Here is a 24,502-nt window from a genome sequence, read left to right as displayed (position 1 = left end):
CCTCGTGGCAATTTCAGAGTGCGTTCTAAAGGTGAACGGTGGTTCATATGTGCGCCAACGTCGGCCGCAAGTTTGTTCACAGATTGTGGTGAAGTTCTGGCACAAAACGTTTTTGCTTTAGAGTATTGGGGGCGAGCTCCACCACTGGAAAAGCTGGCGCCGCCGTCGGCGTGACGTGGCATCAGGGATCACGCCATGGATCACGCGGACACAGCGGCCGCGTCGGCTCTTTTGGAGGCGCCGAAGCAAACTGGACTGAACGAAAGTTTAAAGTCCCACCTGCGCTGCGGTTCCGATTAAGTGGTGAGGTTTTCCCGCCTTGAGTATCTGCTTGACAACATTAGAAAGCACTATAATAGGTAGTAGCTGCTTTTGGAGGCATGCAGCATGGTAGCCTACTGGTCAGTGCCGCCGTGCCGGATGTACGCAAAGGAGACAGGTGTCAGCCTTATTCACACGTATATATAACGTCAGGGCAAGGAGCTGCGTGAAGCTTGTCTCGCGAAACTTAGAAGAAACGGCAACAGCCGTCGGCTACAACTCGGGCATGCAGCAAGCACAGACGCGAGGAAGATTTCTGCTACGGCGTCGGGACTGCGATGTTCGGTGAGTAGCAGAAAACGCGCACTCAGATGCTCACCCGCGCCAGCTGCCCGGCTGATGTCATGACACTTTATTTGGTCTATAAACTTGTTTGTACTAGGTTCTAGCAAGCTCACTGGAATGGAAAGGAAGCGGCAAGAAGCACATTAAAGAAAGAAGGCACGGCACATGATCATGTTTGTGTTATGAATAAATGTGTTTGATTACGAAAAAGAAGCATGCTGAGGATACCGATAAACATACAGTGTGACGCAACTTGAGAAATTATAATGAAACTTCCAAGAATTTAGAAAAAAAAAAAGACAGATTGAATAGTCGCGACGGCACATCACAGTCGCCGTAGGCGTCAGAGTCTCTATAACGAAATCATTTTTGAACAGCTCTGATAGCGTCCACGCAACAATGGTTGCGTGTGTACTGTCAAATGCTCATATCGGCACGGTGCGAAAACGCGCTCGCAGCGCAAGCAAGACATTGTGCGCGTACATGCATGCAGACGCGCAGTCGGTCGCTGGAAACCCGTGCGATCGCTGCATTGAGGCTTCATTCTGTTATGCTGCACTCGGTTATACAGACAGCCCACTATAAGAAAATACTTCACATAGTTTGCTCTCAGCGTTTGCCTACCTTTCACGCAAGAAGCCGGTTCGGGAGACTCCATCGCGGCGATCGCGCGCAGTGGCGTTCACTGTACGCGTATTCGGTAAACAGATAAAGTCTGTAAACGATTCTGTGCTTTCAGTTCGCCCAAGATTGTTATTTTGACAGTAAAAATCTGCCCTCGTTTCGAGAGTACTTACAGAAATGTCCAGGAGGGCTGCCGCGTGGTGTTTTTATTGAGCGCCGTAAGCCAAATCTATGGAGGTGCGCGCCGCGTTATCCCTCATATACTACGCAAGGGGGGCGCTTCCGACAGATGGCGACTCCGTAAGTCCTCGCCCCCAATAAATGTGTACCCGTTTCTGATGACCGTGCTCTAAATGACACGATTGCTTCTGGCCTTTCCTTTCCTATCCTTCTTTCTCTCTCTGTGCATGACATACTCGAAATTTACGAGAAGCCCATGTCAATGCTCGAATGCTTTCACTAAGCGGCTTTTCGCCTCGAGGCTTCGCTCAAACACCAAGGCAGGTTGTGGGGAATGTCGATTTTCGAGTGGTTTCCCGGAACGAAGCCTCAGATAGACCTCGCCAAGAAAAAAAAAATAAGAAGAAATATAGAAAAACGGTGATTGCCATAAAACATAATCTTTAAAACCCAGCTCACTGCTCAGCCACGTGGCATGGCGAAAGTGATGATCTCAATCGCTGGCACACGTCCAAACCTACAATGGGGGATTGTTCAAGAAGTAGGCGATATATAGAACGAAAAGAAAAGAGAGGGAGGAAGTAATGTAATAAAGCTATAGAACTGAAAACTTGCATGAACTGAATTATTTAATGGAAGAACAAGAAGCATGCGTAGCTCTGTAATTATCTAAAAAGGATAGATAGATAGATAGATAGATAGATAGATAGATAGATAGATAGATAGATAGATAGATAGATAGATAGATAGATAGATAGATAGATAGATAGATAGATAGATTAGTGGAATTCATACCGTGTTCCAGACACGGTATGAATACACAGTCGTTTCTTTATCTCGCGGCTCTGCGCAAGCTTGTTAAGTGCGCGTGAGTCTTACTTCATTCACCTTTCGAACCATTCAATATTTTCAGCAATCCTTCCGAGCTTAAATGGGAGAATGGAATGGTAAACGCTTTTCTCCTACAGTTTCCTCAATTAAGAAGAAAAAAAGTACCAGAGTGCACCTATAAAAACGCACGAGGCACATAGCCGCTAATTTGCATACAATGACCCAATAATGCTTGCTCACTGTGCTTGCCACATGCAGAGCATTATGATTCGAAAAATACGAGTGCCACAATCTTTCTTCTTTCTTCTTTTTTTTTTTTTGTATGGGTCCCTTGCTCGAAATAAAGATTGTTGCAAGTTAGCGCCTGTGTCACGTCTCCCTTTCGTCCTTGTCTTTTTCAAGCGCTATAAGCCTCACGATGTCTTACCAACAATCCCAAATCACTGCTTTACAACAATCTTTCTCTTTTTTTTTTCCTACAAATATTCATTTCTCCCAGTGAAGCCAAATAATTGAAGCAAGACTGACACCTGTCTGCAGGCGGTCGCGGGTACACGTAATGCGCATACTGTATTACAAGGTAGAAATTACTGAACACCAGGCCGTTCCTTTATTACTCAACGTACACAGCGCACATCGCCGGAATAACGCCTGTTCTGCGGGAGTGGGCGTACGAGTCAAAGCGAGTCCCATTGTGTCATGCTCGCATCTCTTTCTGGTAGGACGTGTACGCCGTTGCTTCGCGTTCAATAATCGTTGCAAAACACACGCGGCAGCTGAGAGCGAGAGGGAGCAGATGGATTTTAATTGTGCTGCCCAACCCTCCCCCAGAGCTCTTTGTCGCGACGGGCAGCGCCACCTCTTGGCGAAGCGGGCGCGACTAGGCGCGACGAGCCAACGGTGCCGCATATACAAACGCAGCGCTCTTTCCGGCAGCCCACGTGTGCACTGAAGCGGTCGCCGATAATGCGGCCCACGTCGTGAAACAAAGAGCCGCCCCCCTTTCCGCTCGCACGCGGCGTGCCCGACCATGTGTCGGCCAGCTCGGCACGCTCGACGGAGTGCAGCGCGGCATCACGCGAGCGCGCCGCGCAGGGGAAAAAAATAAAAGCACCCCCTTGTTGTCGCCTGTAGCGGTGCTGACTTGAACAAGCGGTGTTTCGTGTATACCAAACGACACCACGCACCCACTACGTGTGTGTGTGTGTGTGTGTGTGTGCGTGCGTGCGCTCGCGCGGAGGCCCGCAATCGTACAATCTGTAGATTGCACAGCGCCTGTGCAGGGGTATGCACAGTGCAGTTGAATAGTGACACAGGAAGTGTTATTCTGGAACACATTTCTGGTGGAGCGTACTGCATGCAGTACGCCCCAGCAGAAATGTCCTGCTTGACGCTGCCGAATTATGCCACCTTGTCTTAATCTCTCACTGGCCCCAATGAGTATCCCCTTCCGAGGATGTGTTCATGCAGCATGCCGTTGCTGTATACTCCACTGTACTTTAGCATGGTTAGGTTACTTATGCTATAGTCACAGGTCATACGATGACCGTACATACATTACATACGCCTGACATCACGAAGGATGTGTTGTCGTTACTCTTGTGCATGTGTTTTGTACGTACACCATAAAGGCCTACCAACTTGCTCAACTATCTCGCGTTCTGAGTACATTCGGCACTCTGTGTTGTGTTGTAGGGAGTGTTTTCTTTTTTTTTTTTTCTCTTTCCTTTGAGGCAGAAAATTTAGAAGGTTTTAATAATTTCTCTCTTTATTAAGTTCTGGAGGACTCGCCGCAAGACATATGAGGAATTAAAGACAAGCAAACAAGATTATTGTTCACGAGGGTTGTTGCAATGTGGACTTGTTGGTAACGCATCTGTGACGCATACCGTACACTTATTCAAGATTATTGTGCAGCAATGTCTCTGAAAACTTACTGTACGCTACCCAACGGTTGTTGTGTTCAGCTATACATCTGGCTGAAGTCAAGCCTCAAGTTAAAATTATTTCTATTGATACCTTGTTTTGCTGTTGTTTAGCGCTTTGTTATTGCTGCGTTTTTTGCATAGCGGGTTCTTTATCATATATAGCCAAGCCTCATATTTTTGTCTCAGTTAAGAAACAATAACAACAACAGCGAGGACATAATTCGACAATCTAGTGGATCCAACACTGACAGAAATGGTATAGCCATCCGGATCACGAGGCACATATATGGGCAACCGGTGCCATAGCGCATGTGTGCTGCGTGGTAAACTCCTCATTTGAGTAGCAGCTTGCTCATGAGTAGTGTTGCGCCAAGTCAATATCTGAATCAAATTGAATTATTTTGTCTATACTATAGTATTCCTGGGCGCATGAATATTTTTTACCAGCTGTCTCCACGGAAATAATCCATCGTTGCGTTCTGTCTCCTTTGCGATCGCGCCATCTTGTCTATAAGAGTCCTTAATTCTTGCAAGCTCCACCTCAGATGCAGAATGTCAGTTTTCGTGCACAGGCGCAGTTACCTTGAAAATGGCTGAGCTCTCAGCGGAAGCACTTCCTAGCTGTTGCATCAACGTGGCCCCCAAGACTGCTACGGAGTCAGACAGGTCGACGTGGCCGGCACTTATTTGCTTCTTGTGAAATTTCCGATGCAACTTCCAAGCGTTTCGTCAGCTGCATGAAGCGGTAATGAATTCATCTTATACATACCATGTGACCCACGCAACTTGTGCCAAAATTTAAAGGTATTCGACTGCCACGTAGCTGGACAGAACCAAGGTAATGCTGTTTGCTGTCGCTAGGAGCAAGTCAGACTGTCAAGCAAGTCAGGCAAGCAAGAAGCCCGCGAAAAGTGACGCGCGGCTCTTTTTTTTGTGTTTCGCGGGCCCTCTTTCAGGCTTAGAAATTTTTTTCGCCTAGCACGTATTGAGCAACGGAAAGCTGGATCTGGAAATTTTCAGGATGGTCTACAATTTTCTCGTTGACATTTTTGCTCTGACTATAATATTTAACGGAGTTACCTAATTAATAACTGATTATGCAATTAGACAAAAGAAGTCCGACGTGCTCCAAGCGACGGCAAACAACCTTTTCTTGGTTGATCCAGCTACGTTACACTTGCATATATATATATTTGTTAAAATTCTGGTGCAAGTTACATGGGACACATGCACATGGTATGCCTATAGGACAGCAAGGCTAGGTGCAAGAGCTATATATCGAGGCTATCGCATTTCACAACGGAGACACATCTGCATGCTCCGAACGGAATAAGATTTTGCGGTCCGTGGCTATATACGTAGATACCACGTGGCGGTTGGCTCTTCCCCTGCGTGCGTTTCTACATTAGAGAGTTTTAGATTAGGGGTACGCAAGCGTTGGGGCCTGCTAGCGCTTGGGACCACGGTACTGCGCATGCGCAGACCGTTCTGCGCATGCACAGTTCCGTGGCCCCAACGCTTGCGCGTCCCCCTAAAACATCTCTAATTTGATGCATGGAAATCCTGCTAACACTGAGCTTATGGTATTTGGTGGTTGCTCTGTATAGGTTAAACATGCAGGGTCAGGTGTTTCTGTGGCGTGACTGAGCTTACAGTTTGGTGGTTGTTCTGTATAGGGTATACATGCAGGACCAGGTGTATATGTGGCTTGACAAACTGGGGTATCAATACGAATTTTTGTTTGTTCCGTTATAGAAAATTCTCTTGAATTGATTGATGATTGTAATTAATATTTGTATGTAATGTTCTTTACGTACGGTTGATTGCGCTACTCACTGCCACCATGTAACACGGGGGCTAAGGGCACCTCAAGCTGCCTCATTGCAGCTTTTATCTTAGCCCCGTCATTGTATTTTAGCAATGAAAACAAAGAAAGAAAGAAAGAAAGAAAGAAAGAAAGAAAGAAAGAAAGAAAGAAAGAAAGAAAGAAAGAAATGTGTTACTGCTTACGCACTCACGAAGGCAGACGCCGGACGTGGAGCAAAATAAACGTTTATCTCTCTCACGAAGGCGACATTGCTCACGCCCGTTTTACTGGAGTAATTTAATGACCGTTGCTTATAGACTGCTAGATACACGGAAAACAGAAAGGCTATTTCACAACACGCATCCTATGTGGACGCCTGCGCTGTTGACAGCGCCGATGCCATCCAACTTGGAAGCGCCAAGGTGAAACTAGACGTGATATGTAGGAGGGCGAATCAAAAAGTATTTGCCCCTATTATTTTTTTAGCCAGATTATATATATACATAGACTATATATATGCATATACATATATATACATGTAAATGCGAAGTCAATATATCCATTCCCAACGGTGGACGTTTCCTTGGACCGTCCCGGCCTTTTCTGCCGGTAACTCCGCGGCATGCACGGCACTGCTGTCAGTTGTTGAAGATGGCGGTTATCCTCCACGACAATGCGGCACCACATGTGGCAATCAGAACCGCCGACAAGCTTCTGTCATTCCACTGGGAGAGTCTGCACCACCCACCATAAACTCCGGACCTCGCCCTACAGTGATTTCCACATTTTCGGTCTGCTGAAGAAGTTCCTGGCAGGACGGCGATTTGCAACGATGAAGCCAAGACAGTAGTCCGATGGTGGTTCCGCATTCAGCCGGACGAACTCTACCACAGGGGCACCTCAAATTTAGTGCTGCGATGGGACATATGTCTGAACCGGTGTGGGGACCGTGTGGAAAAATAGTGTATAAGGATATCCGTAGCACGTATATTTGTAATTGTACCTGTATGCGTCCCGTGCAATATATGAGTTTCAACACCGGTGCCCGTGGTAGAAGAAGCTCCAAGACTGTACGGCTGCGCAGACACGGGGTAAGTTCCAGGCCTAAACACAGCTTCAATTAGCGGTATTTATTAAACCGCTATTTCGCATGTCAGAGCCGCCGCGCAGCCCTGGAGCCCCTTCGACCACGAACAAGGGTGTTGCAAGTCATATTGCCCGCGACTGTACCTTATTTTGTCTGTAGTTGAAAATAGGGGTAATGACTTTCTGATTCGCCCTCGTATACATAGGCCAGCACTGAAGCTTTTTTTAAGCCTTGCGACACAACACAAATGGACAGTCGAGGTCGCGCAGCTACATAGGAGGCAAAACGAAAGGAAAAAAAAAAAATAAAGAAGGAGGGGAAGGGGGGGTCAGTTTTTTGACGTCTTGTAAGCATTAAACTCTAGATGACAGAAAAAAGCCTCTCGAACAGGTGTCCAGTGAGAGCTCCCGCATTTCGAATATCGACCCTGCAATTTAGCACGTCGCGCTGACGGTTCTCACTTAATTAGAAATTCCTTCTTTCAGAGGAGACAATATATCACTACTTCTTTTTTTTTTCTTTTTTTTTCGTTTGACACAACTCCATACTTTCTCTTCGGCTTAATTAACGCGTGTCGCTTCCTTTGAACTGAGAAATTCCTTGACTGCGCGCTTCATGAAAGCGTCTCATGGGAAAACCTTTGGCATCGGAACCGTATATATAGTGCGGGCCGCTTTGCAGTAATACTTGTGCTGCAATATGGACGGGTCATTCAGTCAATGTCGCTCACTCACTCACTCACTACTCACTCACTCACTCACTCACTCACTCACTCACTCACTCACTCACTCACTCACTCACTCACTCACACTCACTCACTCACTCACTCAGCGATTATTTGTTACTTGACCTACGATACGGCATGTACAACTCGAAACATGAGATAAAACAGGTGCACAAAAGTAACAGGAAAGCGCCCAGCTGGCAAATGCATGCCTACGATATGCCGACGCGGACGAGCGAGGTACTGTCCCGCGACTGAGAAGATGGATTTGAAAAAGAAAACGAGACGAGAAGCTATAGCATAATGTTTGCTGTGGCTATCTTTTCCTTTTTGTGTACTTTTTGTGAACTGTTATTCATTCTATCTCACCTTACATATTTTATTTTAACAGAAAATTCTACGTTATACATCGCTGAGTCCATAGGTATTCAGAAATTTATTCACTATGAATTGGAATAATCCATCCATTTCTTGGCCAAAGAAGCTTGCAAAGGCAAGCAAAATTGCCGCGCTACTGGCCGCTCGAGGCACTTTGCGTGTATTCGCGGGCTTCTTTCCCGCTCGGAAAAACACTTTCATACAGCACGTATTGAGCAACAGAACCCTGTATCGGTAGTTTTTCATGTTGCTCTATAATTTTCTAATCGACTTTTTTCATCTTATTACAATAATTGAGAAGTTGGCTAATCAATCAAGACTAATCTGATTTGGCGGTGTCCAAATAAAGTAATCTGAGTATCTGCAAACGACGGCAAACAACAACCTTGGCTCTGTGCAGCTACGCGGCATTTGCATATTTTTAAAGGTGTGGCGCAAGTTGCGTGCAACACCCTGTATATGGCATGGAATTAATCGTACACACACGTGCCACCTAACTCGGAATGCAGCACATTTAGTCGAGCACTCAAAGGCAGCGTGTGCAGGTGAGACCTCAAGCGAAGATCCACAGTACATTGTTCTGTAACGTTAGAGGGTTGAAACCACTTATACAGGTTTAGCTGCGTCGCTCGACCCTTCGACTCACTTTATATTCTGCCCTCGCTCGCGGCGACGTAAAATGGAATGCAGCGCGCTTAACGCAAGTGTTATCGACGAAGTCCTTGATTTCCTTGTGTGAAACAAGACACCGATGAAAACTAATTGAGCCGCAAAAGCGACGGGACGTGGCGACCGTCAATGCGAGCTATGCTCGTCGTATATACGCAATAGCCGACCACCAATGCTGTTCGCCTCACTTCATTCCGTATACATTTATTTATCGATAGTGTCGATTCGATCTGGGACCATATCAGGAAGGGCATGTACATAGGTAATCTTAACACACATAAAATGTCAATGTGTACAAATTTGATTACACAATATAGTTGGATAATAAGTATACGTAAACAGTACGCTAAGCAGAAATAACAGAAAATAATACCTGGTAGTACTAAAGTTAAGATTGAAGAGAATGTTAATAAACCATATGGTTCATTTTACGTATCGCAAGTACAAGTTAGAATTGTGTATACAATAAGTTCCAAAGCAAGTAATAGCACGGGTAGGTCATAATTGTAAAGCACATAATTACCTCCCGACTAATTATTAAAAGAAGAAAGGCAATGTTTGGCTGTTGATAATAGAATAATCCATCTTGTTTAATTCCCGGATCACTAAAGGAAAAAAAATGGAATACTTATACTTTTGGTATGAAATGAGCGTTCGTTTAGTGTTATAATGTTTATGACGGGTATAGATATAGTGTCTGTGTTATAGATACGTATTTTGAACTGTCTGTTGTTAAATGGGTATGTATTATTAATGCGTAAGCGCTCTTTGGCGAGTACCACAGTCTGTCACGCGAACAATGCCTTGTATCTGCACAAAAAATGCATAATTTGCGAAGTTAACGCATTTAATCGTTATAATAGTGTATAGACTTAGATGATCGATAGCTTTATATGCGATACAGAACACCCAAAACGAAATAAAGAAAACAAAATTGATCAGAGAGGATTCCCATAGGGATATACACAGGGCTCCAGTAGGCCAACTGAAATTTGTGGATGGGCCAACTTGACGCTTCGGAGTTGGCCAACTTAAATTTGGGGGTGGGGCAACTTAAAATTTGGGAATTGGCGAATTTAAACGTGGGAGTGGGCCAACTTGAAACTTGGGGGTGCGCCAACCGAAATTTGGGGTTGGACCAACTTGAAATTTCGGGGCTGGCCAACTGAAATTTGGGGGTGGGCCAACTAGAAATGTGCGCATGGGCGAACCTTAAATGGGGGTTTGCCAACATGAAATCTGGGAGTGGGCCAATATAAATTTGGGGATGGCCCAATCTAAATTTGCGTGTGAGTCAACTGAAATTGGGAGGTATGCTTACGCATACTGAGACAACTCCAGTGGAGTTTCTGCAAACTTTTTGATACACGATCTTCAGTCGCTAAAGCTTGGCTCAATTTTCTAAAGTGAGAATGCTGGCTTGTTTCAGTAATTATGTGGGTGAGTCTGTCATTGTATATTTGTTGTAAATGAATCTGAGTGCCTTTCTTTGAACAACTTCTAGTTTATTAATGAGTTGTTTGGTGAAGGGAAACCAAACAGTGGCATATTCCAAGGCCGATCGAACAAATGTGTTATGCGCTAGTAGCTTATAGTTGTTGACGGTGCTACTGTGAGACGTCTGTGTAAATTGTTTTTTCGTGTGGTCGAGGTATATGTTGTTAACATGACGATTACTTCTTAAGTTATCTCTTAGTTAATGTTAAGCCAAGGTACTTGAACTCTTTAATTGGATTAAAGGGACTGACAACTGGCCAGAATGTGTTGTAAGACGGTGATAGAAACGAAATTACCATGATTTATAGTGATAGAATCTAGCACGCTGTTTGCGAATTAAGTAGGAATTATAATTTTAAATTGGCAAAGAGTCTCAAAAATCGGTAAGTGGAGAGACCTGGCGGTGAAACCTTACTACTTCTGATGTAGTTTATGAGATTACTGTACGTAAGTCGACTGTTATTGAGTACAGCATAATTATTGCTTATAATTGCATATTAATAGACACTCGCGCATTATTCTATGCTTCGGTAATCAAAAACGCACGCGTGGTTACGGCACCACGCTGAACCCAGTATCACGTGTAAAGGCGTCGTTTCGTTCTCGATCCGATTGGTTTCGTTTTGGCTGGTTAAATACCAAAGCAGTTAGTTGGACAGGAAACCACGAAAACACGGAGCTATTATCGCAGAAATAATTTAACAATTCGGAAAACATGAATCGCAGGAACATCTACTTGATAAACAAAATCATACAGCTACGGCCACACTTGTTGTCTGCCTCCCACTAATGTCGGCGTATCATCGCTATCGCGCTCGCCTATCACCGTTTCAGCATGCTTCCAGTGAACGACTACGTCCTGTCTGCAGATCGAAAAATTCTGATAAAAATGTTCCGCGGCGTTTCCCGCCTTAGCACTTCACGGTTATACACTCTGACTTGTAAGCTTTCCATTGTAACAACAAAAAAAAAAGGTACCATGAAAATATATATATATATATATATATATATATATATATATATATATATATATATATATATATATATATATATATATATATATATCCTAAATGATAAAATAGCAGATATTCATTGTCATTTGCCAGTCACTGCACCATTTGGATACCAGTGTTAGAGCGTCATTTAAGAGGAAGCTTCAGCTCGGGCCAACTCAAACACGTCCTATTCAAATACATGTAAAACGCAAAAACGCTTTTCTGAAATAACCCCTGAACCGACTTTAATGAAATTTGTTGTATTTGAGAGAGAAAGATAAGTTCTAGTGACTGTTGGTAGCAGAATTTCGATTGAGGGCCTTAATTTTATGAAAATGATATTCAAAAATTTGAAAGTTTGAAAAAAATGGACGCACGAAGTTTATGAATTAATAGCTCTGCATTAAAAACAGATATCGCGGTTCTGTAAACGGCATCCATTAGATCATTCAAAGCGGTCAAATTCGATATGTCAATTTATATCTTACGTGAATTTTTACGTTGTGTACAAGGGTTCCGCAAAACCTGTATTTCCATATTACTAAATTTTTTAGAGTCATGTGTAGCATATTAATTTTGTCCGCTTTAGATGTACTATTAAATGCAATTCACAGAATTTTGATATCATTTTTGCTTGCTGAGTTAGAGAGTTGTAAACTTGATAGTTTCGTATTCTGAAAATTTCCGATTTTTGCCAATTTTTAAAAATATATTGACGATCTAAATCAAAAATTCGAAACGAACAGGCACTAGATTTTCAGTTTTTCTTTTAACTGCAACAAACCTCGTCAAATTTGGTGCTGTGGTTGCGGAGAAAACCGAATTCTCATTTTACATGTATTTAGATAGGAGCACCCGAGCTAAAGCTTCCTCTTAAGGCTGGATGGTCATTACGAGAATTGATTACTTGATACAGAACACAATCGTCTGTGAAAAGTCAAATGTTAACAGGTATATTAGATGGCAGTTCATTAATGTGTATAAGAAATGAAATGTTCATCTATAGCCATTCATGGGCTCAAATAAAGTTTCCTGACGCCTTGTACAATATACATGGCTTTGCCGCTCAGTATTCTTTGATCACGTCACTATCGTGTCTGTAACCCATTCTGATCCATTCTTTTTTCAAAATGAAACGGCAATTATAGATATCGTGTACACCTTCAGGATAAAAAAAAAAAGTCAGGAAAAACAAAGAAAAAATGTCCACGGAGATGTTTTGGCAATGAATCGAATGTTTCCCTCGCCAACTGCCAAAAACTCAATGTGTTGTAAGCAGCATGTCGTTCTTCCAACTTCTTAATTAACAATCATAATGGTGTGCAATGCCCAAAATCTTACTTGAAGACGATGTTTGAACCACCCAAGGCAGACGATGTTCACGCTGCAGGCACAAACCTAAAAAAAAAAAAGAAAAGAAGAAGAACGAGTGCAGAGGCACAACCTCAGCGGGGTGCGTCCACATTTCTCTGTGGATGCGACGCATACATGTGCATTTGTGAAATTTCAGGGAGAGAAATTTATCCGCGACACGTACGAAGCCAACAAATTATGTGATTAGCATTGCTGACACTCGCGTTTCTGAATATTGTTTTGTTTATGCCTTTTTTCGTTATCGACTATTTCCTGCAATACAATAGTATGATTCCTATATAGAGGAATCATTAGGCAAGAAAACGTTAACAGGCTTGCATGTATAACCTGAATGCTACTCAGTTAGCCATGACGAACGCAAGTCCGCTTGTCGCAACGTTGGCTTCAGTGTCATTCTTTGTTCACTGTTAATCAATGCTCAGTTATTGCAATTTGATTAATTTTGGTAAGTTGCCGTCAATGGCGTAGCCAACAATTTTTTTTTTCCGTGGGAAGGGGAAGGGAGCGGGGGGTTGGACAGGGTACGCAGCAACTTCGGAGTGGAGGTGGGGCGCGGCACGGGCCCGGAGTGCGTATGCACCCCTCGCGCACCCCACTTCCTCCTTCAGGTATACGCTCCTGTTTGAAATTACTTTTGGAAATTAGTAACTGGTACTCTTAACTTTATTAATTTTTCGGCGGTAACTTGTACTCACTATGTAGGTTACATTTAAGTTATACTTGCACGATTGCAACAAATTATCGGTATTTCAGGTCATTTGCGCGCGCTTTCATCTCAGTTTCCTATCATAGAAAACTTGTCAATACGCAAATGAAATCTGACGCCTGTGCAAAACAGAAGAAAGCTGCGTACGCTATCCGAATTTCGATGGGCAACACTTTTTGAGGAAAACAATGCCATTTTGGTAATGCTCTTAACTTATATGTCATCTACAAATATCTGATTTGTAAGTAAATTGAAAATGATTCTTAAATAACAACATAGTTGATTTCTTTCGGTATGTAGTGCTGCTCAAGTACTTCCTAAAATAGAGTAATTCGTGCTGTACTCAGTTACTGTTTTGCCCGGTGCATCATCAGTAACTTAATTACTTTTATCTGGGTAACATGTATGTCGGCCATTTGGCCACTATACTCTCGACAAGACAAGCTGGATCTGTCGTTGACTGCACAACTTAAGTGCTCTGCACTACAATCTCTACACATGTTTATTTCATTTCCTTAAACGCCTCACTTGGAATATGCTGCCGTCGCTGCGGGCAATCGGAGCCTATATAGTTCTCGTGAATAGCAGCTGGCGTCTCATGTTTTAAGTCGATCACTTTCGGTGTCGTTGTCGCTTTTGGTGAGGAGTTTGGTGACAAGGAAGTGCCAGCAAACTGAAGGCGGGGCATACATACAAAGGATGGGAAGGAGATAATTTGACGAAGCGATTGATTAGTTAATGTGTTGTTTCAGTGTGTGTTTGATCGCGCGCAAGAGCCACTTGTGGCCAAAAATTAAGCGCCAGTACAGCGATCACATTCGTGCTTTTAAACAGGTTGCAGTTCTTTTTGGAAAGTGAAAGTATATATGCGAGTGTGAAAGACAGGCAAAGAACAGGGTGTGTATACATGCACAAGGTAAATTTTTGAAAACGTTTCTCGTTGGACAAGACTTTCGGTAACACAGCCGCAGAAGGCCACAAAGGCGTTGTTGCGATTCCTGAAGGCAACCGAACTGAGCGACCGTCTGTGATACAGCGCTCAGAATTGTCGCTATGTCGGCGACATATATAAACACATTGCTTTCTCGCCTTCTCTCAATATCTCCCTCCACTTTACCCCATGCCGCCAAAGAAGTGTAGCCATTGGGCTCAGTCCTGGCTAACCTCGCAGTCTTTCATTTATCCTCCCCTCTCTCTTGTTCAATATCTTGACATTCATGCGTTGTCAGAGGTTCTAAAACTAAAAATTAAAATGAACATGCAAGTGTAAGGGCTGAACTAAACATATGGGTGAGTAGGAACGAGCCAATGGGGCGATTCGCTGTCGTATATGTACGAGTTCTGTTGAGGAACAACTCAATTAACCAGCCTACACTTCGAGCGAAGGCTTGTCAGTAAAGCGGGCTGCATGTTCCAGAGAATTAAGGGAGGTGGGCTTACCCATTATGAGCTACTTCCTCAATGCTTCAGTCATAGGCGTAGCGCGGAAGGCAATCAGCGGCTGACAACGGAGAAGTCCGCCATCTGATTCTCTTTTCTGAATGGATGATGTAATTAATCTGTAACCTTCACTTCACTCCAAGGAGCTGATGATACGGAGTCTCAAAAACCAACAAACGATTCACGCGTAAGGATCCGTATCGCACAATGAGTGAGCCCACCTCCCTTATTTGGAACACGTAGCCGGCCGCCCCCTGATTGGCTGACACAAGCCTTCGCTGAGTCTCTGATACGTAGTATTAAACTATGAAGCGCACAATGGGCGAGCCCACCTCCCCACTGTGGAACACACATCCAACCGGCTTCTGATTGGCTTAAACCAGCCCTAGCATTCGCTGCACTTCTCCCTAGCCTTCGCTGCACTGCAAGGACTTGGGTAGTAGCGCACAATAGGTAAGTCCACCTCCCATTTTTGGAACACGCACCGGCGCCGGATTGGCTGAAACGAGCCCCAGCTTTCGCGCTGCGTTGCAGGGAGCTGGTGGGACGGAGTATGGTATATAGCGCACGATGGGCGAGCCCATTTCCTTTTACACAATGGCTCCTGATTGACTGACACGAGCCCTATAGCCTTCGCTGCACTGCAGGGAGTTAAGGAGGCAGATTATAGTTGCGCACATTGGGTGAGCCCGCCTGGCTTCTCTGGAACACGCAGCGAATAAAATGGATGCACATTGCGCTGAAATGTTATAGGTATTTCTCGGAACGAAACTTTAGCAAAACTCACGTAAACGAAATAACAACTTCATATAAACTGTAAATCAGTGTATCCTATCTGTGTGCTTTATACGCTCTAACAGATAGAGACGCACAATTGCAATATATTTTGGTATGAACTAGCGTTGTTAAAATGCTTCAATTGTCTTGAAATTGATCAATTCGCGGCCTCTTATTATTATTTTTTTTTGCACTAAGATTGCGGGGAAAAGTAAGTCAGAAATATGGTGCAATAAATATATATGATCAGAAACAATGCAATGGTGCGCACTGAACCGATTCGCTACAAAGAAATCAAGGCTATATAGAAATCGATACGGTTGGTACTGCTCGCGTTCCGATGCATATTTGTGGTTCGCTGTATTGCGTTGCCTCATGTTTTTTTTTTTTTTTTTTGCCCTTATGGAACATATATCGTAGCTATGTACTGTGAGGTTGAAATATGCTGCGAAGTTGGAAATGAATTTGCGTCATATTCCCTGGCTCCAGTTGCTCGTATGAATGCCTTATACTTCTAGCGTTGGGAGCTCAAAATTGAAGCCGTGTGATTAACTGTAGCGACTGCGTGAACTTCACGCAACATCACGAGATGGAAGGCAATGGGTCATGCATTCTTGTAAAAGGGTACGAACAGTGCTCACCGGTGTTTCTGAACCTCGCATTTGACCCGAAATGATAGCCTCATCTGACCGTTCGCGAAAGACTTCCTACGAGTTCCGCAGCCACACCAGTTGTCGTCGTCGTGAGGATGGAAATCTACTTTCAATTCGGGTCGTGTCATGTATGACGCACTCTGCCCTACTCTGCGCAAACGGCGCTCATTACAGTAAAGTTGCGGTGGGGTGTCGCGGAAAATGCCAGTTGTGAAGAGGAGCCGAAAGGCAATTTGGCGCGAACTTGTCTCTGGCGCTGTGCCGCGTGGAGGCGGCGCGTCACCAGAGAGGGTGAGACTTCACCACTCTGCTGGTGAACGAAGCCGCCCGCCACCGCAGAGGCGAAGCGAGAATTATGAAAAGAGTGTGCGCCTGGTACGTCAATTACTCTCCATTATGCCGGCGGCGGCGCGCAATTAGTGCGCTCCCAGTGCCACCACAATGTATCACCACCTAAGTGGGTTTACAAGGCTCGCGGAGCGCGGGAGAGTTTATTTAAATTAAGCTCGCGCAGCAGAGCGCGGAGGAGGAGACGCGACGCAGTGGGAAAGGAGGAGGGCGCGTTCTTGTTTATAGTGGAGAACGGCGCGCGGTCGGCGCTTCTTCTTTTGAGGCCGACAGGAGCGAAAGACGACCAAGTTCGAAGGGCCGGAAATCTTGCAGCGGGGAAAACTGCTCGGGCCGGTTATCTCTCGCGGTTGTATTTACAGATCAGGGCCGCCGCGCGCCGGTCACGCGCTCCTGACGCGCGCCTGTCAGCGGAGGTGCCGGGCGGCACTACGATTGGCGCGCGTCGCGCGGAGGCGGGCACCCCACGTGCTTGCCGCGTCCCGCCCCGCGAGCTCGCAGCGGCCGCCAGGGGAGAAAGTGGCGCTGGCGACCGGTCATGTTTGTTGATAAGGGCAATCATACTGTGAGCCATATTTGGTGTTCCGATTTGCCGGTGGTCGTCGGGTTGAGCCCCGCCGGGAGGGTGTCACACCCTCCTCCCCATCGTGCTTCTCTGCTTGTGGATTGTTGCGCCGCTGCGCCACACCGCGGCCCACCGAGGAAACAGCGCGCTCTTTCGTCGACCGCCGAGGCGCCTGCTCGCCCGCTGCTGTCGCTGCTCGCCGCCATTGCTCGCAGCGTCGCGGCCTTGTGTTGTGTTTTGGGAGACTCCACACCTGGGTCGCGTTGTGAGTGGTTCGCGAGAAAGCCGGATACCTTGGATCGTGCGGGATTTTGACTTCATGGCGGGCGCCTGAAGAGCCCGGTGCGTCTTCCGCGCCGGCGTGGACAGCAGCCAGCTGAAGGCGGCGCCCCCCGACGGCCGTCTCTGGCGGCTGCATCGATCCGCAATGTTCCCCAATAGGCATCCGGTGAGTGGCCGCAAATTGCTCTTCTTAGCGGCGGCGCTCATTAAAAACGCCCTCCCCCCTCCGAGTCTTGCCCGCTCCCCCCTCTCGTGAAAGCCGCCGCCGGCAAAGCGAGCTGGCGGCTGTAATGCCCCAGCTTCCGCCGTCTTCAGCTCGCGGCTAACCTTACCCCGCTGCGGCGCCCTCGTCGTCAATCCGTAAATCGCAACCGAAAAAAAAAAAAGGTCACCACCACGCCCTCAAAGCGTATGCTAACCTCGCGCAGGATTCAAACAACGATCCCCATCTCTTGTGGCGATATCTCTACGCCGAACGCATTGACTCAATCAATGAGGGCCAAATGGAACTTAGTCTGGTGAATCTGTATGTGCCGTGTAGCGGGACACTGCGTCATGTCTCAAAACGTATTTGTCTGAAAAGACGCGTTTGAGCACCTCGATTTTAGTGCACGTTTGTGTTTCACTGCAACTACCGTACGGTTACGGTGTCCTGACAAAATCTGCTCAGCAAAATACAGATGGCCGAAGAAAGCGCCCTCAAACCAAGTAGGCTCGCTTTACAGCAAGTTCCACATGGAAGCTCGTAATTGAGTGCGCGCACACAGTTGGCTAAACTTTTGACGACCAGGGCCGACTTCCTTGATCATCGTCGCTAGGCGCTGTGCTTGCGTGTTGCCGCATTTCAAATAACAGCGCCGCGGCAGCCCAGCGAGAGCGGCGGTTTGTTTATTGTTTTCTGGCGGGGGGTTCAGCGGGGCTGTCCACCGAGCCGCGCGCTGCTGCCTACCCCCGAGGCGGACATTAGTCACGCTCCGATGAGCCGCGCTGCCGTTGCCGCCGCCGCGTGCGGTGAGGCGGCAGCAGCCGACTCGCCCTGTCGGTTTCGAGCGTGGCGCCACCTCTCGCGCCCTTCCGTCACTGCTCTGTAGTGCTGGGGGGAACGCCTCGCCCGGGAAACCGAGTCGGCTCATGCACACCCCTCGGCGCCTCGATACTACATACTTGGCCGGTCGCAGTTTGTGTGCGGACTCGTTGGAAGCGGCGCATGGCGGATGTGCTCGCCTTCCCCCACACCCTCTTACGTTCTCACCTTCGGTTTCTCTGGCACCGCTCGCCATCGCTGCTTGGGGCGAGTGCGCGCGGCTTGGCCGTTGCGTGTGTTGTAGCAGGTGCGCGATTGTTTGCATCGTGCTCGCTGAACGGTGCACACTCGTCATAATCGGCCAGCTAGTTACACTTTACCTCGACAGTCGGAGTCGTAGAAGTAACAAATTGCTAGGTATTGACTAATTTCTTTTTAACGTTTTTATTCTTCCCGCATATACACATACACAAAAGCTTGCGTGCCTTTGTGTGGCTTTCTGGAGCGACTCCATCGCTTTTGCCTTTGACAGCTGAAAACTCGCTTACAGCGAATGAAGAACGCATGCCCTCGGGAATTTTATCGTCATTAGAGCAAATAAGAAATTTCTGTCAGGACAAACGTGCAATTTGTTGTTATCGTCTTTGGTGCCATTCGATGTTAGACGCGAAACAACTGCAGCGCGTGCCACTTTTCTACCCATACCCCATCGAAGCTTCCCGATTCAAAAGCCGGCCGCCGATTGTGACCAATTTGCGGGAACTGCGCGAGTCGTGCGAGTTCCTGGCAGTTGGCCACTCAGCTAGCAGGCGTACGTTGCATTATATCTAAATGTCCGCCGGAGTTTTCCTGCTTCGAAAATTTCGACCCAGGCATGGTGGCGCTATTTGTAACGCGTTTCCGATGGGAGAGTTTCGAAGCGGGCGCTCTCAACTGAGATTAAAAAGAGGTTCTGCTGCGGCGTATGTGATCCCCACCACCTCCACCCCTTCGAGGGAGGCGTGCGCCGGCCGGCGCATGCAGAAAGTGCCGTGCCAAGGCGCGACTCGCGCGGAATGCAAATTTCCCTCCCGGGCACCGATCCGCGGCGGCGGCGGGCGTTCTTCATCTTGTCGCCAGCTCATTTCGAGCACAGCCGGGGCGAGAAGAACCGCCGTCTGCAGCGGTGCTGAATCGATTGGCTGCAGCCCTCCTCCTCTCCCTTCCACCTGCTTCCGCAGAGCGCGATCGACTATTTGCGTCTCCCGCCTGTTATTCTGCGGGCTCGCCTTTCTCTCTTTTGCATGCAGTCGTGCTGCGGTACGCACAGCAGCGGCGAAGGTATAACCCCGACGGCGGCGCGGTTCGATTGCGTGTCGCGCGGCAGATCGTGTTTTCCGTCGGAATGCGCGAGAATTCGAGAACGCGCGCGTGCCCAGATTTCTGTGAATGATTTAAAATGCTCGATACCCACGGCCACTATTTCAGCTCGAACTTTCCCCCAAAACAAGGAGGTTTGTCTCTTGCTCCTTTCGCGCGATTATTCTTTCTTAATCGACTCTCGAACATTAAGGCGGCGGCGCATAACTATACTCCCAGTTAGGCGGCCATTATACGACAGGTTGCGACATAGCTGAAGACATTGCGCCAAGCGGTTCATGTCTGGACACATCATCTGATTTTCATTCTTTCTTCCTTTTCTTTTCTTCCGTTCACTAACGTTCCTGTAATATTGCATCCTTGGTTTAAATGTTCCTTTTGCCGCTGGACATCGTATGCATGGCGTAGCCAAATAGGGGCACACTGGGCACGATTCCCCCCCCTTCTTTTTTTAGCGGGACTGCGCACTCAGATGTTTGATTGCAAATTGCTCACATCGTTATGGTAAAGTATTCGGGAGCTGGAGTGTCTCCAAAATCGTATACGCTACGCCACGAAGACTACTTCAGTAATTAATTAGATTTTTATCAGTGCAGCAATGTGGCATGAATGACATGAAGGGCATGAATGTAAATATAGACATATTTCAACGGCGGATATAGCTGTCAGTGGAGAGTGCAGACCATAAACTTCCGTCATCGATGGTGATTCCCCAGAGTATAAAACAGTCGTGTGTCGTTCGGTGTTTGTGGCTATACCATGCCAAGAGATTATGCCGTACCGTACTGTTGCGACAACGCAGCACCTAAAGCTTGCCTACCTGATACGCCACCCTGACATCCCGCTTCTTAGCCTCGCGGTGTTATGAATTTGGACAACGCTAGGAGCGTTGCCGCATACTTTCGAAGTCTTATACGTACACGCTTCTCGCACGTAACATGAGTACAACTAACAAGTACGAACGTTGGGAAACAGTTCCAAGATATTTTAATAGGTGGTGTTCATATCAATCACCCCGTGACGGCGGCTGCCTCTGAGTGACAGAAATCGAAGGGCATGCTCACTGCATGGGCCGGAAGTGATTGCGGAGCCAAAAACACGTCATAGTCACCAAGGTTTGAATGTGCCCCAAGTTGCTTAGTATTTTCCCCCTTCTATATAGGATATAGTGCGTTTTAACCATCACTTAACGAAAAAAGCAATGAAGAAAAAAGGAGAGATTATAGAGAAATGTAATGTCGGTACAACCTTTTCGCAGACTCGCGCATATTACTTTCTGACTACCATTACCATAGCGAGCAAGCCCATGCATGGATTTCGCAATGCAGATTTATACATATGTTTGCTTCCCCACTCATTCTGATGCTATACGTCCCATTAGCTTCGATTATTCGACGGTGTCGTCGGTCCGGAGATTCCTGGAAACATTACCTCTACACGTTTCCTCCTTTGGGTGCTATTTAGTGAATAAGGAAACTGTCGACACGGTGTGCACACACGCGCCAAATGGGCGGGGCGCGCTATACTCCTAACGTTTTGATGGCCAGCGTATCTCACGAATGAACCTAAACAAACGTTTCCTTAAGCACTTAGTGACCTACCGAAAACCTGCCACTCGCTGCTATGACCTTTTCAAAAACCCTCCGTGGTGACTTGGTGGCTACGGCGTTGAGCCGCTTAGCACCAGGTCGTGGGTTCGACCCCCGGCCGCCGCGACTGCATTTCGCCGGGGGGGGGGGGGGATATGCCATAAACGGTCGTGTGGATATCGTGCATGTGGTGTGTGCTAAAGAACCCCACGGTGGTCCAAATTAATGCGGAGACCCCGCGCTTACACGGCGTGCCTCATAATCAAATAGGGGTTCTCGTACGCGAAAACCCTAGATTTTTGTTTTATTCGGGAAGCTGTAATCCGTGCAGACAGTCTTCTTCGTGCGATTCGTAGTGCATGTCACTTGTGCGTGGCTAACTAACAATTTATTTTCAATAAATTCACGAAATGTTTCTAGGCCACTTCGCGCGCGACCCAACCTGTCGACGCGGGCCGCTTACTTGGACTCCCGTAGAACTTTCGTTGGTTGGGAACCTCTGGAGGTGAAAAGAACGGTGCTTCTCGCTCCACCCGAGTATCGAAACGCCAGGGGTGCTTGCGACGCCGACTTGCGACTTGGGATGATGGCCATCCATATTGTATATGAACAGTGGTACAGACAGCGCAAGGGCGGTGTTGAAGAAAAAAAAAAAAGAAAACGACGAAGCGCTGACACAAACCAGCAGAGAACGAAGCAAACGTAAGGAAGAGGCCGATTAATATTTTTATTTGTTTGTTTGTTTGTTTGTTTGTTATGAATTGGAAATGTTGCAAACAAGTAAGTTCAGTATTTCGCTGACTTCTCCACAACATTAAATGGTTAAATGAATGAAAAATTATGATAGAGCAAGTGAAACATTTCAGCCATTTAACAGTTCGCAACCGAACGTAGGGCATTCATTGGGGAGTTTTAGAAACGGGGGACTCAAAGTTAGGAGACGCTATTGGCTAGGAGCACAAAAGAACGCCAATCTGCGCACTTTCTTTCTTTATTTCTTGTTATTGTTTTTTTTTTCTTCCGAAAGAATTCGAATCCAATCGCACGCTGACGCTGAAGCTTACAAAGTTGTACTGTATACACGGAGGAGACACTGTAGGATTCGCTAGCCGCGTTAATTGTTAATGTAATAACTCAAATGACAGGTTTGTATTCCGTTGTCTTTCGGAGCTGACGACCAATTCCATTTTTTTTCTTTTTCAGACACGTTTGATTAATTTCCTTCGAAAGCGCATCTGGCTGCACTGTTGCTAACTTATTAATCTAAGTAAACGCCAATAATTCGAGCCACGAAAGTGTTTACAAATCTCGGGCGTGGGCAGCCCATCTCGCCTTCGCGGATGGAGTATATAGTGACTCTTCTGTACTTTACAAATCCCAGTTTGCCAGCTTGTCAGCCGACGAACTCGTCTACTTCAACAACTGTGGCCTGGGACACTCACTAAAAAGTGCTCTGTAAACTCCAATATAAAACAAATTTTCACGATAAAGTGTGACGCCCTTATTAATGTTGATGGCCGAGATTTCAAAACTATAGGAAAAAAATTAACGAAAATAAAACAATGAGTTTTGTTGGTAATTTACAGCGAACCGTTCGAAATCGATAGTTGGAACCATGTACTGGTCTTTTCAGCTGACGGACATTGCGTTTTGTCAAAAACAGCAATTCCCCACACGCAGAAATGAGACGCCTCATCGTGTTTTTCTTAAAAAAGAAAAAAAAAAAAATGTGGCGCACTGCACGGTGTATTTTTGCGCGTGTGCCTTTTTTTTTTTATTGCTTTCGTATTCGCAGTGAGAGCAGCACGCAATAAAACTCATGAGATTTGTGTTTCAATTTTTTCTTTTCGGCGTCGAGATACGACGGCACGCAGGCACGGATTAATCTTCGAGCGGACGTATAGAGCTCTTGAGCTGAGCCGGAAATGTCATTTGACACAGACGTCGTCACGTCCTCCACCAGTGAAGCACCAGCTGTCCTTACTGTCATTGCGAAACGGATTGCGGGACTATAATAATACCGTGGAAAAGTACAGAGACAAACAATAAATTCAGTGCTTGAACCTTTGCAAGGTCCGCAGCATTGTACAAATAGAAATAATAACAGCAGTAATAAAAAAAGCAAGAGGCGGTGTAAAATCTCTCCGCCGATAAGTCGGTTAACCAGGATTTTGGTGCGGGAACAGGATACGTGTGTGTGTGTGCTCGCTAAAGGGCGACAGCGGATAAGAACAGACGCTTACTTCGAACTGAAATTGCGTGCAGTGTTACGTAACGTAATGAGGTACAGTCGCGAAACTGTTCTCAAGTTGGAAGTTCGCTCTTTATTTTTGGGCCTTGGCCGAGATCACGCGAGATCTTCTTTCGCCGGCTTTCTTCACAAGTTGACGCGTAAATTGAATAGCGAAAAGAAGGCATTTCCGGTCGGCAAGTCTAGTTCAGGGCTTAGTTCCATCACGTGGCCGCTAGAGTTTCGTCTGTATGTGCGTGCATGCATGCGCGCGATCTATAAGATTGCGCATTTTATTGCACGCGCGACTGCCAGTTCTCAGCGCATGCGCAAATACTATCCTGCTTCCTTTTTGCGGGGCCTTCATGTTTTCACGAATCAGATAATAATAATAATAATAATAATAATAAGACATGCGAACATGCCTCTGATCAAGCAGAACTTTCCGGCCAAAATCGCTAGTTTTTAGTTTGATGTGCCTGCCATCATAAGTACTGCTTGCTGAGTAAAAATTAAATGGAAAACCTTGCCATTCTCGACTGTGATAAAGTAGTGTGGCCCTGGTATTCCTGGCGGCGCCGTGTGACGTGGCAGCAATTAAGAGGGAGGGGGATGATACGATGACGTCACAGACAGGCTGTTTCTTTTCCTCCCTGAAGTCTTTCACGATGCCCGTTTACACATGGAGTGTCGATTTATTACGCGCAATATATGTACATTGGCGTACGTCGCTGTAACACTGCAAACGTGTCCTCCGCCAGGTGCGCTTCTTTAAATGTAATCGTTTTCCAGAACCTATAGTTGCACAGAATACGAATTTTGCGCTCTG

General features: G+C 46.3%; 1 protein-coding gene across 11 annotated transcripts in view; it reads left to right on the top strand.

The window, feature by feature from the left end:
• The window catches only part of LOC126520240 (transducin-like enhancer protein 4), a 101,638-nt gene that overhangs the window by 5,786 nt on the left and 71,350 nt on the right, over window positions 1-24,502 (top strand). For 4 of the 11 annotated variants that reach the window (XM_055065562.2, XM_055065564.2, XM_055065563.2 and 1 more), the window contains exon 1: window positions 17,200-17,637. The exons of 4 other annotated variants lie outside the window; for them this stretch is intronic. In XM_055065562.2, the coding sequence (XP_054921537.1) occupies window positions 17,617-17,637 (21 nt within the window). In that variant the 5' untranslated portion in view covers window positions 17,200-17,616. Of the gene's footprint in view, window positions 1-17,199; window positions 17,638-24,502 lie in introns of those variants that run through there. 3 more of the 11 variants (XM_055065567.2, XM_055065565.2, XM_055065561.2) reach the window with 1 other exon arrangement.

Source organism: Dermacentor andersoni, chromosome 3 (assembly GCF_023375885.2).
Source record: "Dermacentor andersoni chromosome 3, qqDerAnde1_hic_scaffold, whole genome shotgun sequence".
NCBI classification, from domain to species: Eukaryota; Metazoa; Arthropoda; class Arachnida; order Ixodida; family Ixodidae; genus Dermacentor; species Dermacentor andersoni.
Note: the sequence above shows the minus strand (reverse complement) of the source record. Positions and strands in the feature narration are given on the sequence as shown.